Source organism: Oryx dammah, unplaced genomic scaffold, assembly GCF_014754425.2.
Source record: "Oryx dammah isolate SB20612 unplaced genomic scaffold, SCBI_Odam_1.1 HiC_scaffold_18, whole genome shotgun sequence".
In the NCBI taxonomy this organism is placed as follows: Eukaryota; Metazoa; Chordata; class Mammalia; order Artiodactyla; family Bovidae; genus Oryx; species Oryx dammah.
Genome location: NW_024070202.1, coordinates 92,224,847 through 92,243,633, shown reverse-complemented (window position 1 = coordinate 92,243,633; position 18,787 = coordinate 92,224,847). Strand labels below are relative to the sequence as shown.

At 46.4% G+C, this 18,787-nt stretch overlaps 1 protein-coding gene across 1 annotated transcript in view; it reads right to left on the bottom strand.

Moving 5' to 3' along the window:
- Nucleotides 1–18,787, bottom strand: part of SND1 (staphylococcal nuclease and tudor domain containing 1) — a 423,281-nt gene that overhangs the window by 340,738 nt on the left and 63,756 nt on the right. The window contains exon 10 of the mRNA XM_040259576.1: nucleotides 18,069–18,182. Within this exon, the coding sequence (XP_040115510.1) occupies nucleotides 18,069–18,182 (114 nt within the window). The remainder of the gene's footprint in view (nucleotides 1–18,068; nucleotides 18,183–18,787) is intronic.

Below are 18,787 nucleotides of genomic sequence, written 5' to 3'. Positions count from 1 at the left end.
TTACCCAGGCAGAGGCAGGTGCTGAGGAATTTCCAGAACACCTTGGCCAGGAAATTAATCATAACAGAAACTCTCACACCTCAGGCAAGAAAAGCCCCCAGAGCACGAGGTCTGGGTCCAGTTTGCTGCATGGCCTTTCCATTTCCACATCTCTTCCATGGTCCTTCTGGGACTGGGGGTGGGGGGTGGGTCAGGATGCTAAGTGTTATCCACTGATCAGCTATATACACTCAGTGAGTTACTGGCCTTTGGAGGGGGCATTTTGGGTGGATTTATTACCACCCACCCAGGGGGAGGGACAGCTAGAGGCTTCATTCAATCGGAAGAGCTCAAAGCTGTCCCTTGACGGTGCAGGCCAGAAGCCGGCAGATGATTATTACCAAAGAAATCATGGCGGTTGTCTGGCCCTCAGAAAGCACCCAGCACTGGGGAGAAGCACGTTATTAAAAAAGACAATAAAATAAATAAATCAGCCTTCTGGGTTCACATAAATATCTTGCTAATCAGTTAAAGGACAGTAAAGGGAATATAGAAAAAGTGCCTAACATTTAATGGGATTTGGGAAAAATAATATACTTTCCAGAAGTTACTCAAGTGAGACAAGCAGTCTATGAGCTAAAATTACTTTTTCAAAGGGCCGATATACCCGGTGCTTCTTCAGGACCACAGGGAGGAACCCACACACATGACGGCATATCACAAATGGTCACCAGCCTGGCCTGATCCTTCCCTTCAGAAAGAGACTGCAGCCTCATTTCACCGCAGACCCACCGCTCTCAGGGGCATCAGCATCAAAGCAGGGGAGCCACTGTCGCTCCAAGTGATACACCTGTGCACAAATTAAAATCTCCCCACTCACTTCCTGCGCACAGACACAACTCAGCCTGGAAGTGTCCTTCCAAAGCCCTCTACCAGTTCTTATGGCAGCCCTCCAGAGCTTGAGGGGAACAGGGAGAAAGTTTATCAAGTGGAGGAAGGAAGAGGGAGAAGCACGTGTCATACAGGATACCTCCGACAGACTGGCCACTCAGCTCTCATCCCTCCATCCTCCCCTGGTCTCCTCTGTTCCCTGGACCAGGATTTATCATCTCGAAAGGATGGAGAGAGATGAAGAAAAAATAAGAAAACAGCAAATAGTAAATAGATGCAACTTTAATTTGGGGTCCTCTGACCTCTGCTGATGGTCAGACAAGTAACTGATCCTGAAAGAAACAGCTCTGTGTGACCACAACTGTTCTGTCCCTGGCCGAGAGGACCCCCTGAGAGCAACCAGTCTTGGGGCAGGGATTTGAGGGTGGGGGAGAAACCTGCCCATAGCAAGTACTAATTCTCAGAGAAAACACACACAAAAAAAAATATGCAATAAAAGTGCATTTGAACAATTAAGGGGAACTGTCTTCTGATTATATGATGTTAACCAGGTGAAGTACCTTCTGGGTCACTGCATTATACACTTGATGCACCCAAGGCACCAAATCAGAGTTTCTGGCCAGGTAAAGAATGCAGCTTCCCTGGTGGCTCAGATGGTAAAGCGTCTGCCTACAACGCTGGAGACGCAGGTTCAATTCCTGGGTCAGGAAGATCTCCTGGAGAAGGAAATGGTAATCCACTCCAGTATTCTTGCCTGGAAAATCCCATGGACCAAGAAGCCTGGTAGGCTACAGGCCATGGGGTAGCCAAGAGTCGGACACGACTGAGCGACTTCACTTTCACTTTCAAAGAATGCAACCGCTCAGCTGATGAGGGACAGGCACATGGAGAGCGCACAGCACGCCTGGGCCTGGGTGACAACGGCTGCCTTTTGCCTGAGAGTGTATTTGAGATGCTGGCTGTAGCTCACTACCTCAGCGATTTGAGCCTGACCTCTCTGCACACACACCACTTCTTGAGATCAGACAAGACTCTGTAGCCAGAGCTGAGGTTTCACACAGAGACAGTGGAACAGCAGAGAAGCTGCATGTGCCTCCTTTCCTGGAACCTTGAAGGAGCAGCACCCTCCCCAGGGTGGCGGCGTTGCTGCCTGTGTGCTAAGTCACTTCAATCGTGTCCAGCTCTTTGTGACCCCATGGGCTCTCACCCACCAGGCTCCTCTGTCCGTGGGATTCTCCAGGCAAGAATCCTAGAGTGGGTTGCCATGCCCTCCTCCAGGGGATCTCCCCAACCCAGGGATCGAACCCACGTCTCCTGCATTAGTAGGCAGGTTCTTTACAACTAGCGCCACCTGAGAAGCCCGGCAGTGTTGGTAATACTGCTTTAAATTAGCAATAGTATAATATCCACTGGTCAGCGATGCTGCTGTAGCTTAGTTAAATATAACTGCTTCCTATACATTTACCTGGGGATAATCGTTTTTATCACAATAGGCTGCAGTGTAATAACCTACAATGTAATTGTGCAAATGTGCACAAGGGCATGCACGGTGGAAGGAAGTCACTGACAGAGCAGCACATGGGACGAAACAAATAAACACTGCCAGCCGCGCTCACAAAGCTGCCACGGGAGCCTTTGTGTTCCCATTAAAGTATCTCCCCATGTCCCAGCCAGGGCAACAGAAAAGAGCGGTGGTCCCCGGGAGAAGATTTACCATCTACTCCACGCTTTATTTCAGAAGCAGCAAGTTCAGTTGCTGGTGGGGTAGGGAGGGGACCATTCTGGCAACAAGACACAAAGGGCCTGGACCACAGCCTGCTTCTAAATAACACAAACAGTTAAAGAATTAGGTGATTAGAGAGTCTCCTGTCATCGGGGTGAAATATCAGCCCCTCTGGGAGCTTGTCTACAGTGGGAATCTCCTGCACTGTGTTACAGCAAAACCCGCCCAAGAGCAGCCTCGGCTCTGAATGGACCTTTTCCTGCTTTCTACTCCAGGCAAACCTTCTCTTTTACGAATAAGAATAACTGTAAAGATCAGAAACAACTTATCTTCACAAAATTGGTGGAAACTGGTAAATTACCGTAGATCCACATTCTGTAAAACAGCACAGCCACTAAAAATCATGTTTTAGAAAATTATCTAAACACCAGGGGATGTGCTCTGCTAAAAAACATGAACACAGAAGCAGCTAAGAAGGTTCTGAGATATTAACAGTGGTGATGTTGCCTCTTGATGGTGAGATATAATTTATATTTTCTTCTCTAAAAATTGTCCAAAATTTATAGAGTATGTTTCATTTATAACAAGGGAAAAAAATGTCTATGGTAGGGAATGTATGTAAAAATGAAATCAGAAACTTAAGCCATCTAATGGGGTTACGGTGTGAAAATAATCAAGTATCCAGTTGCTGGGGGGTGGGGGGGGGATGGCTTCCCAGGTGGCCCAGGGTAAAGAATCTGACTGCCAATGCAAGAGACGTAACAGACACAAGTTCAGTTCTTGGGTGGAGATGATACCCTGGAGAAGAAAATGGCAACCAACTCGAGCATTCTTGCCTGCAAAATTCCGTGGACAAAGGAGCCTGGAGGGCTACAGTCTATGGAGGGTTGCAAAAAGTTGGACATGACTGAGCACATACAATGCAAGATCCAGAAGCAGAGGCTCAAAGGGCTCCGAAACCTGTACAAAGCTGACAAGTACTGATGCCCTTTATTAAAAAGGGAGAATCCAATCTCTTCATGGAGTTGGCCTGACTCGTCTCAAATAGTGGAATTACTGCCACGAAAACTCCATACAGAAGACAAAAACATTAAGGGGACATGGTTCACCCACTTTTCTGATGTTAAACACTCAGCAGAAATGTAAATTCAAATCTCTCTTGATATCCATTCAGTACTTCCAAAACAGTTGCAGGAAAACACTTTCATTTGTAAAAATAAGTTGAAATAAGAAAACTTGCGTTGCAAAGACAACCAGTTGCAGCTTCTGGTAGCTGGCAGAAATTCTGAAAAAAACTAGAGTTTGGAGGGAAGTTCACCCAACTTAAGGAAAAGGGTCACCAACCTGTCCGGCCAATATGAAAGTCCAAGAGGCACACGTGACGACAAGTAAAACAGATCTCAGTTGGGATTCTGGTTCCTCCGCTTACTGGAGAAGGCACCTTGAACCAGTTCTCAAATCTTCCCAAGCTTCTGTCTCCTTGTCTCTCTCACAGGGGTGGGGTGGAGCTAGCACAGGCCCTGTGCCCCACACTCTGCCTGGGCCATGCGGGTACCCAGGGCACCCGAGCCTTCCTCAGGATCCTCAGTGCAGCAAACCCCTGCACTTCCAATTCTGTGGACAATAAACAGATTTCCATACGAGAGAGAAAAGACCTGGGCTCATAAGAACCTTCCAGTCTTCTTGGCAGTTGGACTTTGTATCATGAAAGAATATATCCACAAAGTGACTTTCAGACCACATCTCTGTGAGTTCTTTTAGTGTGAATCAATTAACCTGTCTAACAGATAGCACTTCTCAATGTGAAAAACTCAGAGCAGAGCCCTAAACAGAAGCTGAGCTGAGCAGATGACCTTCCCTAAGACCTTAAAACAGGAATGAGCTTGCCTCCTCCTCAGCCTTAACACAAGAGTTGTCATAACCCTACACTGAACGTGTGCCTGTCTCTATCCAGAAGGCTCTTCAGGATCTTGTGATGGCTGCGTCCTGAACAGTGAGCAAGCTCCTGACTCTGCCGTATGCGCCAGGAAACACCTGGATCTTCTCCCATTTGTTTGCGTGCTGCTTGCACGTGTCGAAGGCAAGCACACTCTTTATGCGGCACCCTTTCCTCCACCTTACATAAGGTGTGAATCCAGCTCTAACAGGGCACCACTTCATAAACCTCTTCGCTTTTTACCACGAAGTTCACCCAGAAATCATCACCAGGCCCCCCTGCAACTAAACATCAGCTCAAAGGGTACATCATAGACCCTAAGAGACTCCCTGTTCTCCAGGGAGCTCCATCCTCTGAGGCAGACAAATTTCGTCAGGCGGAACTCTCGTATCTCCTTTCACTGAAATCCTCAGGAGATGTTCTAAGCTAAGAAGGGATACATCTGGTTCACAGCTGGCTCTGAGACCTGGGGGGAGAAAAGCTCACCTGGAAAACAACAGAGATATTACAAACCAAGTCTGGCTCCGGGAAGAAAAATGGTACTGTCAGAGACCAAAATCCTGGAAAAGTAAACCCCCACTTTGTCCCTGCTAGGAGCAACAATCTAGAACACTAGTGTCAAACTAAAATACAATAGAAACGCCTGGCAATTGAGCAAAATGAACATTCCAGGCTCCAACCACAGAGATTTGAACACAGGTAGCTTATAAACTACACTGTAGAGAAAACTGATCTAGCCTTGACTCTGGGGTTAAAGCCTGAATTTCATGTGAGAACCAGCAGGGTACATGCCTCTGCCTCTGAGCCAGGGCTTGGAGGGAGAGGGAAGGAAGGGGAACCAGAAAGAGAAGGGCTGTGGCAAACCCCTATTCACACTGCAAGTCGGCTGTTCAATTAAAAGATACAGCATTAACAGAGAGCCACTTAATCTTTGTCCTCAGAGCAGTCCTGTGCAAACCCAGAAGGCCAGAGCTCATCTGTAGCAAATGAGAGGCAATAACAATGGCAGCCATATTTGCAGTGAATTTAACAGTTAACAGTCAAATGATTTGCCCTTGTAGAACTTCCCATCAGGGGATACCTTTGAACCACACATATGAACATCATTCTCCTAGCAGGGAAGGGGGCAGAGGTGGAAGAGATGGACCAAGGTTAAACAGAAACTAGAAATAGCAATGAGTCCCTCCTCCTTGACTTCTGAACTCCAAGTCACTTAAGCATCACCACAACACTTAAAGGTATACAAGCATGAGGGTGGGCGAGTCAAAAACTGCTTCCTCAGATTTTACACCCTCAAGTCGCCTGCTGCACTGAGCTCAGTTACCTCTACTACCATGAGGGGCTCTACATCCCTGAATTAGCCATGGCAGGAGGTTGTGACTGAGCAGGTTGTAACTTCAGTGTGGACTGAAAATGAGAGGAGAAAAGGGGAAACTCCCTTCTTAGGTCCTGGCTTCCTCTTATGGTCCTAACCACCACCAAAGACAAAGTCAAACAAAGTAATAATGAGGACCAAGCCGGAAAGAGGGCAAGGTCAAGACAGCAGTGGAAGAGGGGATGAGAAAGCTGCTGGGAAAAGTCTCTTGAAGCTCCAATGTCTGAGGCTTGCTTCCTCCCACAGGGACCCCAGAAGTGAACCACAGCCTCTAAAGGGGTTTCGAAACCTTCTTTCAAGGCTGAAACCTGACATCACAAATGCCATCCTCTCCTTGACCAAACACTACTCAGGTTCCTCTGAGCTCTCTTCTCAATTGGACCCTGCCTTCTGGCACTGTGTTCACCCCTGCATTGTCCTATTTTAACAACAATCCAACTTTAGCCAGATTTACCTACCTTTGAGATCTGATCACCCTGGAGATCTGATTGGGTTTCTCACCCTCCACCATCCCCCAGCCCCACTCTTTGCCTTGATTATAAACGTCCACCCTTCTTGTGGTATTCAGGGCTCAATCTCACTCTACCACTGCAAAACCCCGCTGGAGCGGTCCCTATACCTATCACAATTGTGCTGAATAGAGGGTGCCTTACTGTTCTTTAACAAGTATCATGAATAACTTTTCAATACAAGGAAGTCAGAAGGATGTTTTCTTGCCCTGCTGCAGGCACCCAGCACAGCCTCAAGCACTCATTTAAAAGCAGACACGACTGCGCCTACTTCCAATGAGTACCTACCATCTATCGACTTAGAGAACTGACCAACACAGATATAAATTATGTAAATTCTGGGAGCAGAGGGATATTGGCCTGCTTTCAATTGTATCAATGAAGTTTTCTAGAACCTAAAATTACAGTGAATAAGCAGCTTAAATGTGGTTATCTGAGAAAAGCAGGGCAAGCCAGTCTGGTTGTTCACATTTTAAGTCGTGAATTCAGGTGAAAGATGCCGCTCCTTCCAGCTGAACCCAAAGCAAGGCAGCCAAAGGGTGACAGTGAACTTCAACTCCGTACAGCGAAACTGAGGATGCCCTGCCAGCTCACACAGCATCTGAAACCCCACCCGCAGGATTTCAGAGCAACATTCAGGGCGAGGGCGATACAAGGGACAACCAGGAGCTCCTTAGAAGGTGTGAGCAATGGTAAGAGAATGACCAAGATGCCTGTGCCTGGAGTGACTTCATCATGCATCCCTGTGGTCCAGTGGTTAGGGATCTGCCTTGCAGGGCAGGGATGCGGGTTTAGCACCTGGTCAGGGAACTAAGATCCCATACACTGCACAGCCACTAAGGCCACACACCACAGCTGGTGAGCCCACATGCCCGGGAGTGCCACAACTAGAGAGTCCAAGCACCACAATCAGGACTTGGCACAGTCAAATATATCTTCTAACAAACGTTTACAAACTCCCTCTCTGAGCTCCAGGGGTGGTAAGGGAAATGACAGAAATCCAAAGGAAAACTAGACTAGCACGAGCACAGATCTATACTCTCACCATTTAGATGCCTGCAGAAATACTTCCGAGTCAAAACACAAAAGCAAACAGAAGGGCGGGCACCAGCTCGCATTAAAACTTTTGAGGACCCTGTTGTGAGGGCGAGAGGGAGACAGTGTATTGGGGAAGGGGCGGGGCTTGGGGAGGGGAGTGGGGGTGGGGGGGACTCAGGAAAACAGGCCACCAGTCTCCAGAGCGGCCACAGGAGCAAGGAGAGCGCGCGTTCCCACTTGCGCACATTCGATTATAGTCCAAGACAGAGATGTTCAACGCTATCAGCTTCTGCGCTGGGAATTCATTTCTCCCTGGGCGATGAGGGTGAGAGATGAAAGGCTGTAGGATCTGATTGCCCTGAATTTTCAGTTTGTCAAGTCCCATTTACTACCTCAGGTACCCCAGGTACCCTGGGACTACATCTTTTAGGATGGAGACATTTCTCTCAAATAGAGTCCCAATGACCATTCTCCCCCTGTGGGATTTTATGAATACCTAATAATAACCAGGGGCCCAGAGAGAAGCTACCCTATGGCTTCTCCACTGAGAAGCTTACATTTTCCGGAATGCTGATACTATAGAGTCCAAGCACCTCCGGAGTAACTGTTAACTCGGTTTGCAAACAGGAGCATCTAGACTGAAAGAAGCATTCACTCCTCCACGAGAAGAGGGTTGGAAGGGGGTGAGGGAAGAAGAGGTGAAGCCAAAAGGCTTAAGAGCAAAGAGGTGGGCATGGCAGAGGATCTTGGGAACTGAGGCAGAGCTTGATCAAGGCCAGGGAGGAACCCAGATGTTTTCTGGAAGAAAACGCTGAGCTGTTAGTTTACCAGTAAAGGGCTGAGATGACTTCTTTGTGCTTTATAAGAAATAAGAAATAAATAAAATAAGCTGCTTTGAGTGAATGTCAAGTCTCCCTCCTCTTAAAGTACAAAGTGTTAAGAATAGAATGAAAGTGTTAGTCACTCAGTCGTGTCTGACTCTTTGTGACTCCACGGACTGTAGCCCGGCAGGCTCTACTATGCAGAGAATTCTCCAGGCAAGAATACCGGAGTGGGTTGCCCTTCCTTTCTCCAGGGGATCTTCCTGACCCAGGGATGGAACCCGGGTCTCCTGCATTGCAGGCGTATTCACAGTCTGAGCCACCAGGGTACAAACTGTCCTAACAGTCCTGGCTGTCCCAATGGCCAAACCAGCCAGGGGAGCTGGCTGCCACCCATCCCATGCAGAACACAGCACGCTCCTTCAGAGGCCACACTAAGAGGGAGAAAGGGGCCAACAAGTCTAGGGTGGGCGGTACATCCGCACCCCCACCCGTAGGTTCCCACTCCAGCCAGGGCCTGAGGGAGCCGGCCTGGGCCTGCGGCACACCAGCAGCCCCTCTGCAGATATCCACCGACAGCTTCTGCAGGGCACGCTTTCTAAACAAGCACCTCCAGCTGCATACGCAGAAGCTGAAGGCAGTTCTGTATGAAAGGATGTGGCTTTCTCCTGTTTCCAGACCATCTCACAGAAGACGACAGCACATTTAAAAAAAAAAAAGGAAAGCCAAGCCTTCCTACCAGCCCCCCTAGTAATGAAGGGGAAGACATCTTAGTGTGTAGAGCGGGCAACTCAGAAAGGCCAGTATCGGTATATTCTGCCCCAATTATGAACCATGAGGAGCCAGTGAGAATGAAATGAGACATTACACAAACATGTGAGTATCAAAAACTATGGGCCAGGGAGTGAGCTGGCAACTATTGCTATTTTTGCTTGTGTGCTCAGGCATCCCTTCAGTGGGTTAACCAGAACCAGCAGGACAGCAAAAGGAACCAAACTCTTGGACTGACATCTAACACGGAGACTCAGCAGACGCCCCAGAAAGGGGATATTTCTGTTTAGCCTCACGAAGGGCCCAATACAATGAGATGAGGATAAAGGAGATGACATCCACTGGCTTCTAGCAGAGAAGTGAAAAAGTAAGGAGCACAAAGTCTCTGTGATGTCTTCACAGCTAATCCAAATGGAGCTCCTCCTGGTGAAGCAGCACTGTGCCAAGGCTGCCACCAACATGCAGTCAAAAACAGGCTTGGATCACAAAAGGTAGTGAGATGAAGGCCTATAAAATGTGAACAACCCATAAACTGGCTGTGGATTTCAAGGGAGGACTGAAATGAAAAGTGACATTAAAAATATGCCTAAGCAATAGACCTGTCATTTGCAGGGGGGAAAAGCAAGCATCTGTGTCCTTCAGCTTCCCCTTCTCATCTCGGTTCTGAAAAGCCTTTTCCCCAGCAGTGACGTGACCTGATGCTGCTTCATCCACAAGCCACCACCCATCTAAAGTCCACCTTGTGACCACACCAGGCATATGCTGGTCAGGATCTGAGACTCAGCTTCTATGATTACAAACATCGTACTAATCAAAATAATTTCCCAGGTCCACAGTGCTTATAATACATGAGGAACTGGAACGTTTGGGGTTTTTGAACTGAACAAAATTTTCCCAGTACAAAGCTAATTAGTCCACCAAGGAATGAAACCTCCAGCCTTGGCCTGCAGAAGTGCAAGGTACTGGATGGCTGCACTAAACTCGCCTTGAATATAAATGTTATGAAAAAAAAAAAAGTAATTTATCTAAACACAGTGTAGGTAGCTCTGCAATCAGTATCTCATAAATAAAGAGAGAAAGATGAAGGGAAAGCTTCTCTAATTGATTTTAAAATTAGTTCCATGCAAAGAAATAATCTGACAACCAACAAGGTCGACAACAGGAAAAAGACAGCCCTCGGGGGGAAGCACACCCCAAAACTCCAATGAATCGAGACCTCTGAACTGCTATGAAAGAGGGATTATTTGGGAAAGCCTGAGTAAGAGAAGACGTGTTAAAAGAAAGTCAGTTGGGGACCAATCTGCAAAACACTTAAAATCCTGAAACGAACCCCTCTGGTGGCCTGAACCCAATCTGCCCCACACTAATGAAATAGTATTATGAGGAAAACCACTGCTCAGAGAGAGGCAGGGCTCGTCACCCCAATGGCGGCAACTAGATTGAAACCAGGAGTGGGGAAGAGGAAGTGCCTGCAGAAAACCAAGCCATGTGTGACGTGACCATCAAAACAAGCAATCCAATTAGGAAGGAGGGAAAAATCAACTGCAAAAACTCTCTCCTGGGGCCTTTCAACACCAATACACTGGTTCAAGTTGCCATGGCTAGCAGAAGCAGTCAAGGAGATTAGCGATGGTTTGGGAGTGCTAAAAATGATGCCACTCAAAACTAATGTATGGATTAGGTCTTCAGCCTCAGCACACACGTCGATTTAAACATCTGTTAAAAGCCTCCAGTAGCCACAGCACTCTGCAAGCTTTGGAAATAGAGGGGAGAGGAAGCCAAGAAAACCATACCATTCTGAGAAAACCATACCATTCCTGCCGACAGTGGAGTTTAGGCATCACAGCAGGAAGTGGGCTGAGACAGAAACCATCAGAAGAGGAGGATACAGAGAAAGGGAAGGACTGTGTATGGAAATATCTGGCCTAAAGAGGATTTCAAGAACCAGGGCAAGAAAGAGGTTTACCTCAGCACAGCAGCTGTTTTCAATGGTCACAGGACAGTAAACACGATGGGGCTGCCAGCTCTGGAAACAAGAGAAGATTACCGCAGCTCACAGGACTGAAGAGAGGCAATAAATATGAACAAAGCAGCGCTGCGACGACTTAGATAAATTGAAAATATAGAAGTGTGTAATAGTGATGATTAAATGAAGGGAGAAGAGAGAGAGATGGATTGAAAGACATCAATGCACGTGGCTTGGGGAAGGATTAACCAGCAAGATCCACTAGGAGACTGTTAAACTCCCCCAAAAATTATTTGCAGGGGAGAGGCACGATCATGGGAAAGAGGATGCGTTAACTACAAGGAACAAAAGAAAATATAATTTGTAATACAGAGAAAAAAAACTAAATCAAAGGCAAATAGGCATTTGTTGTCTTCTCCAGGATATAATTCACTTATACAGACTAGTGGAACATACATTTTAGGAAACTCTGGATACAGCTCTATCTAAATACAAGTTTGAGTAAACTCCAGCAGTTGGTGATGGACAGGGAAGCCTGGCATGCTGCAGTCCGTTGGGTCGCAAAGAGTGGGACACAACTGAGTGACTGAACTGAACTGAAATACCTATATGGGGCTTCCCTGGTGGCTCAGTGGGTAAAGAATCTGAATGTAATGCAGGAGACACAGGAGACGTGGGTTCAGTCCCTGGGTCGGAAAGATCCCCTGAAGTAGGAAACGGTAACCCACTCCAGTATTCTTGCTGAAAAATCCCCTGGACAGAGAAGCCTGGTGGGCTACAGTCTAAAGGGTCATAAAAAGTCGGACACGACTGAGTGACTAAGCATGCAAATATATATACATATATATAATATATAAAAATAAATAGTATATCTATATATCTCCACTCAAATATGAAATGTCTTAACCCCAGTGACCACTGCAGCCAAGCAACAGGTATTGATCTTTAAAAAACAACAGCATACATCCATCCTGGAATCTTAAATAGATGAGCTAAGACCAAGCCACCGTCTCCTAATAGTAATTTTTTTTTTTTTCAAGTCCTCTAACAAAGAAGTTTCAAGTGTTCTTCTCAAAAACACTCAGATCAAACAAATCTGAAACGGGTACAGAATGCCTCTGCTGGAGCTCTGACACATTCTGTGTCTTTTGATCACTTTGCTGCAGTCCCCCAATCTCTCCATTAGAAACCGGTGAGATGCTAGATCCATTTCAAAGAGCTTCTGCTTTTCTCCAAGGTGCTCAATGCCAGGCTGGCCCTCCCCAACCTGCTGTTTGCCTTATGCTCCCAGTTACACACTGAGATCCCAGTTTACTGGTTTGTCCCTGCTCCATGCAGGGACTGTAGTCCCACAGCTTCCTGTTGGTATGCATCTCAGAGGCAGCGTCATCTGTTTCAGGGTCCCAGGAAAAGCTTGAGCCTTCGGAAATCTAAACTAAAGGGAATAGGTTGAGAAACCACTTTTAATCGTGTTTAAATAGCAAAGCACCCTGGGTTTCTGCAAAAGGGAATATTACCACCCAACCAACCTGCCTCTGAGGAAATGCCCTTAAAGCATCACAGGGCATCACTAGTAATGTGCCTGCCTGCAGCCCTGGTCTCCCATCACCTGCCTTCAGGGCAAACCCAGTGAGGTCAGGCCTGGGAAACAAAACCCCCAACAGGCAGCAGTGACTCTGGGAGACTAGGCAGACTGCAGCTTTAACAAAACTCATCCTACAGTGCCCAGGTCTGAATATTTAGAGGCCTTGCTGTGAAAGAACACTTCCTTGGTAAGTTAGTTCAAGGGAAGAGGCTGAAAGACAGGGTGATGGAAACCAATACAAGTTGAAAGCATGAAACCACACATGAGATGGGGGAAGGGTTTCCCCACTTCCCAGAGTAGGGGTGTGTGTGTGTGTGTGTGTGTGTCTCGTTGCCCACTACAATAGAACTGCATGACTGGACTTCATGGGGAAATAAGTCAGCCCCTTCATCGGATGCCCGGGGGCTGTATTTCCTTTGTCATTAACACTCCAGTGTAACACAAAGCGCACAGCAGCCCTGGGCAATAGAGAACTAGGTTTTCCAGCTTTAGATCAAAGCCAAAAGCTCTCTAGGAAGTCCTGAGATTGCACAATGTGTTATCTCCTTTAAGCAGTAGCTTGGAAAACCCACAGCCTTTCTCCAAGATTTTAAGCACTTATATCTCTGTGGCAAACAACTGGATAACACAGACTACACCTTTAGCGAGGGCTTCCCAGGTGGAGCAGTGGCAAAGGACCCATCTGCCAACGCAGGAGACGCAAGAGATGTGGCCTTGATCCTACGGTTGGGAAGATCCCCTGGAGGAGGACCTTCAGTATTCTTCACTCCAGTATTCTTGCCTAGAGAATTCCATGGACAGAGGAGCCTGGCAGGCTAAAATCCACAGAGTCACAAAGAGTCGGACAAAACTGAGCAACTTAGCACACACACCCCTCACCTTTAGAGAAATCCTGACACGTATTCAGGTCCACAGAAATACCACAAACTGATGTCCAAACAGGATCTTAGCCGAAGGAGCTACACCTCCAAAGAGCTAACACTGGATCTTCCCTGAATAACCCAATACTTTGGTGTCACAGAAACAGAATCCACAACATCTGACACTGTACTCCTTCTCAGGGAGACACTACACTCTCTAGCTTCTAACTCTGTCGCATGTTCTAGCAACCAGTCAAGCTCTAACCACAATCTGGGAGCCATGGCTACTCCTGAATTCCCTGTACTACTAGAAAGGAGCTGCAGAGAATGAGCGCAGTTCCTCTGATCATGCAGTTCTGTCCAGAGCCCTTCCTCGGGCAGCAATTAGAAAGTAACCAAAAGGGGGGAGTGGAAATACAGCTAGCCTTGGGCAAAACTTCCTTGCCTTCATGTATAATGTAACAAAAATGAATTTGTCTCTGTGTATAAAGAAAGGAAAATCCAACTTGCACTACTGTCTTCACAACAGAGATGTCTCAGAAGGTCTGTGTGAGCTGCTGCCACCTGAGTTTTCAGGGTATGGAGAAGATCAACATTAGAAGCATCTCCCCATCGTCACCTGAAGGACAAGCCCCCTTGGGTCGTCACCTGGGCGCCTGGAGGAAGGAGGCTGTGGTAGCAGGAGTCCCTGCATGCCACCTGCCTGCCTGTGAGAAAGCTCCAGCTCGCAGAGACTTGTCCCTACCTCTCCTCTTCCCACTCCCTCATCTGCACCTTCTCCACTGTGCTCTTTTGTTTAGAATGAGCTCTAGTACCATAAGCTGCCAAGTTACTTTTTCTCCATTTCAAAGCCACTGACACCCTCTCCCAGAAGTGTCCCAGACTTCAAGAGAAGGCAATCTCCTAAGGGTTTCCATTCAATGCCCGCCATGGTCCATCTGTCATCTCCAAACAATGGCCACACAACCTTTGTTTCTGTAACTACGAGACCACCCTCCCGTTCCCAAAATACACCCTTGCCGTTTTCTTCGGAGAGCCCATCAGGGCTGTTCTAACTAGGACAGCCACATCAGCTTGTACACACTGTGCCGTGGATGAGGGCACCTGGCCAGGGGGACGGAGGGAAAATGGGAGCTGAAATCCAGCCTCCACTCTATCTGCCAAGCTGTGTGCCCTGACCTGAGGCTGCCAGAAGCAAGGGACAGTCTTCTCTAACTTGCATAAGGGTACGATGTGGCCTCACAGATGTCCAGACATCTACACCTTCAGCACTTGATTGGACTGCCCTTGTAAAGAAACTGTTGTATACGGCAAAGAACACTAGGGAATTCAAGGACTCCAAAGGGACTCCTGCTTGCCTAGTCATTACACACACATAGTCAGAGCCTGGCTGGGATCCCTGGGTGACGCCTATTCCTACACCTATACTGTAAATCTAACATAAGCATTAGTTAGGTCTTCCACTCACTGTGAGAGTTCCAGGGGAAGCAGAAAGGCAAGAACTTGACTCCTTCGTGTAGAGGCTGCTAGAGCCACACCCACAACCCTGCATTTCCTGCTCCCTTCGCCTCCAGGCGAGCTTTACCAAAAACAAAACCAGAACCAGAACCCCTTGCCTCTGATCAGTTTTCATCTAGCATGATTTTCCTTTATAGATGCAAAGTTACTTTCATGTTTTATAAATGCAAGCCACCAACACAAGCACACTCAAATCTGAAAGGTGTCATCCCTTAAAATTCTTCAAGGCAAAAGAAATCTAAAAACCATGGCATAGATGTTTTCAAACTGTGGTCCATGCCTAACTCCCAAACCCATTTCTTACTCCCCCACTTCCCCGACCCCCACCCTGGCATTAAGTATCCTCTATTCCAATCATACAGAACCGCCGGCAGTTTATCACATGGCCTGCAGTCTCTTTTCATGAGTACCTGGAAATGTTCACAGAACATGTGTGACCTGCCCTGCCTGGACTGTGGACCACAGAGCATCACACCACACAGGCATCCTCCACAGTGGCCACCCAGTCCCTAGGACCAAACTCATCCGATTCTTGTCACTGCTGCTGTCTTGGTCAGAAACTGTCTTCTCTCCATTTTTTACCTAGCTAACTCCTAGTCAGCCTTCAGGCCTTAAGAAGCCTTCCAGATTATGCATTCCTATAAACGCTAACCTTTTCTTCCACAGCACATAACATAAACGCACTTACGTGCGTATGTCCCGTACTAGACTGTAAAGTTCCATGAGAGTAGTTTTAGGAGGGTTTATTCCCCATGACATCCCCAGCACAACACCTGGTACAAAGTGGGAAAGAACTGATCAAAGACAATGAACCTATTCATCAGAATCCCTCAACCTGTGCTGTCCAATACAAGTCACTATACACCTGTGGCTCCTGAACCCTAGAAATATGCTAGGATGAACTGAGATCCAAGTATAAAATATACACCAGATTTCTGAGACACAGTAAAGATAAAAGTTAAATATCTCATGAATTTTTTATATTCATTAAATGTTGAAATGATACTGTTTTGGATATAGTAGGTCAAATAAGCTGCATTAAAATTAATGTTCTTTAAAACAGAGCTACTAGACAATTTTAAATAACACACAGAGCTCACATTTGTGGCTTGCATTATGTATCTATTAGACAGTGCTGGTCTAGGAGGCCCTTTCTCCCACCTGCTTACTTATCATCCAGGAGCGCTCAAGAGGCTAGTAAACTGTTCCCCAGAAGACTTCCCCAGCACCCACCACAACAGGGCTCTGCACAGCACCTCCATCACTGTACTCAAAGGGGGTTATATTCATCTCTTATGTGACCAAGATCTTCCAAAGGAATTTAATGAACCAGTAAGGGAACCCATTCCTCAACTCACTCAAAAGCCATATGTTGACTCTTAGAGCTGAGCCTCACTTAAAGCTTTCTTAAAATGGAGGATCTCAGGAATGAACAGGAGTTTGAAATAAGCAATAACCTACCTTGGTAAAGAACAAGAAATTTTACAAACAGGACCCTGCCTAAACTAGGAAATATATTCCAACAATTTTCCATCGTCCACTCGCTAAGGGAAATCTACCCATTACCCCCTGAGAAGTTACAAAGGGTTCTACAAAAAATATAAACTTCTCAGCGGTAGTTTATCACCATCAACCTGCTGCAACACCCCCACAACCCTAAAAACTGCTTAAAATTCAGCTCCTGAATCTACTTTAACATAATGCTTTGGCTGATGATGCAGGCACAAAAATTAACGTTCAAGAATTCCAAAGTTGTGGTTGCTGTGGGAACCTTAATTCCAACTGCATGGCACAGATGCAGAAGTGTGGACTACTCCCAACACTGATAAAATTGGAGATGTATATTTACTCTGTGCAATGAGGCAGAGCTACAGTTACTGAGAGAACCTTATTTTGGCATTTCTAAGCTTTCGTGCATTTAAATTCTCAAGCTTACCACAATACTGTTTGCTGCATTAAAATGCCTCCTCTATGGGGGAAAAAAGGCTGAGAGGATGGGGGTGGGTGGAGATGAAGTGATTGGCCAGACATTCAAAGAATCCATCCTGTATGGATTTCTTATTCATGATTTGATTCAAAAGACAATCACAATATTTTTATTTTACTCTTATGGGCTGCCTATAAACTCTCACACAAATGAAAACAGGGCCTGAATTTTATCTCGCGAATGCACCGAGACACTGGTATAGGCAAAACATCAGAAAAGCAAATCTCACATCTCCAAAACTACAAAAGGATACATTAAAAAACCACATGGCACTAAGTTCAACCACACTGTTTAATTTGCCTGTGGCACTGGCTCTCACTGAGGACCCAGTTCTATAACCGATCCACACAGTTACACACTTTAGCTATCAGGAGGCAAAAACAGGGGCTGGAAAAGATGTCTACAAACTAAGACAGCCTAACAAACAAAAAAGCTCAACCACAATCCCTTTCCCCAGTCTCTTGTAAGTCGTAACAACAGAAAGAAAGTGACCACAAAATTTAAAACAAAACTGCCTACAGTTGTCATCCTAAGCATAATTTCTCAAATTGACATACCAAAATCGTACACATCAGCTAGCCAAGCACCCCTGCTGCCCGAAGACCCAGCAAATAGCACAAAACAATGCAACTAACAATTCTAGTCGCTACTTGGAAAAGATGAGTAAGTGAACCCAGACTATATATATACACACACACCAAGATTAATTTCTTCCTAGAACAAAAAAGAGCAAATCAAAATGATCAGCAGAACAGGCCTTGCTATCATGCACGTGAGACATGACCCTTCCTCTCCTTATCTCCAGAGAATAAGATCTCGTTAACAAGACTTATTCACCACCTAACATACACCAACCCTAACTCCTCTCAAGCCCCTTAGCGAGGAATGTCAGTGGGGTCCATCAAAAATGAAGGAGAGCAGTGAGTGTGTTTCAAGAGAAAACAGACTTGCCCAGTGGCAGCTAGGCTGCAAATAGTAGGAAATAATACTTTGGTGATTTACACTATTGGTTTGTTAGTGTTCCTCTACACACGAACCACATCTAACTGATCGTCCAGCTCCGCCCTCTTGGTTTCGGAAAAGAGGAGCTGCTGCTTCTCTCGTCTCACCTGTGTATTCTCCCCCTCCAGTCTCGGTGGTCTGATGCTGGACAGGTGGATGGTCTTGTAGTCCCCAGAGTTCAGCTTCACGACAATGGCGTCAGCATTGAGCACCTGCATCACCTGTGGGCGGCAAGAAGGCGAAAATGCTGAAATGCGCCTCAACAGCCCAAATCCCAGAGCACGTGTGCGAAGGAGCAAGGCACACCGATCACAGGAAGAAGGCTGCGACCAACAGCCACTGGGATAGATCCAACATCATGCTTTACGGTACAACAATGTTGAAGGAAACTATCCTATTATTAGCAGACCTGAGAGATATGATGATTTCTCAGCAAGGCAGGATCTGTATCACTCAGAAAGATGGCCAAGCTGTTTTATCTTTTGCCCCGACCAAGATTTGTGGGGAATTACAAAGCTTAAGAACTGGAAATCTAGTCTCTACGTGCTACTGAAGATTTGCCTTGAAACAGGTTCTAAGTTAAAATCAAAATGCCTATCACAACATGATTCTAGGAAAAGAGGCAAGGGCTGGATTAGGAGGTACCAGCACTAGATGAGAAAAAACCAAAATAGGACACCCCAACACAGAGCAGAAAAATCAAAGGCAGTGAAGGGCAAAAAGTATTGTCATCTCAGCATGTGAAAGGAGATGCTCCGTTTTTTATCTCACCGGCAGAAACACTAGATTGCTAAGATATGACTTCAACTACTCTGGAGGCCACCTT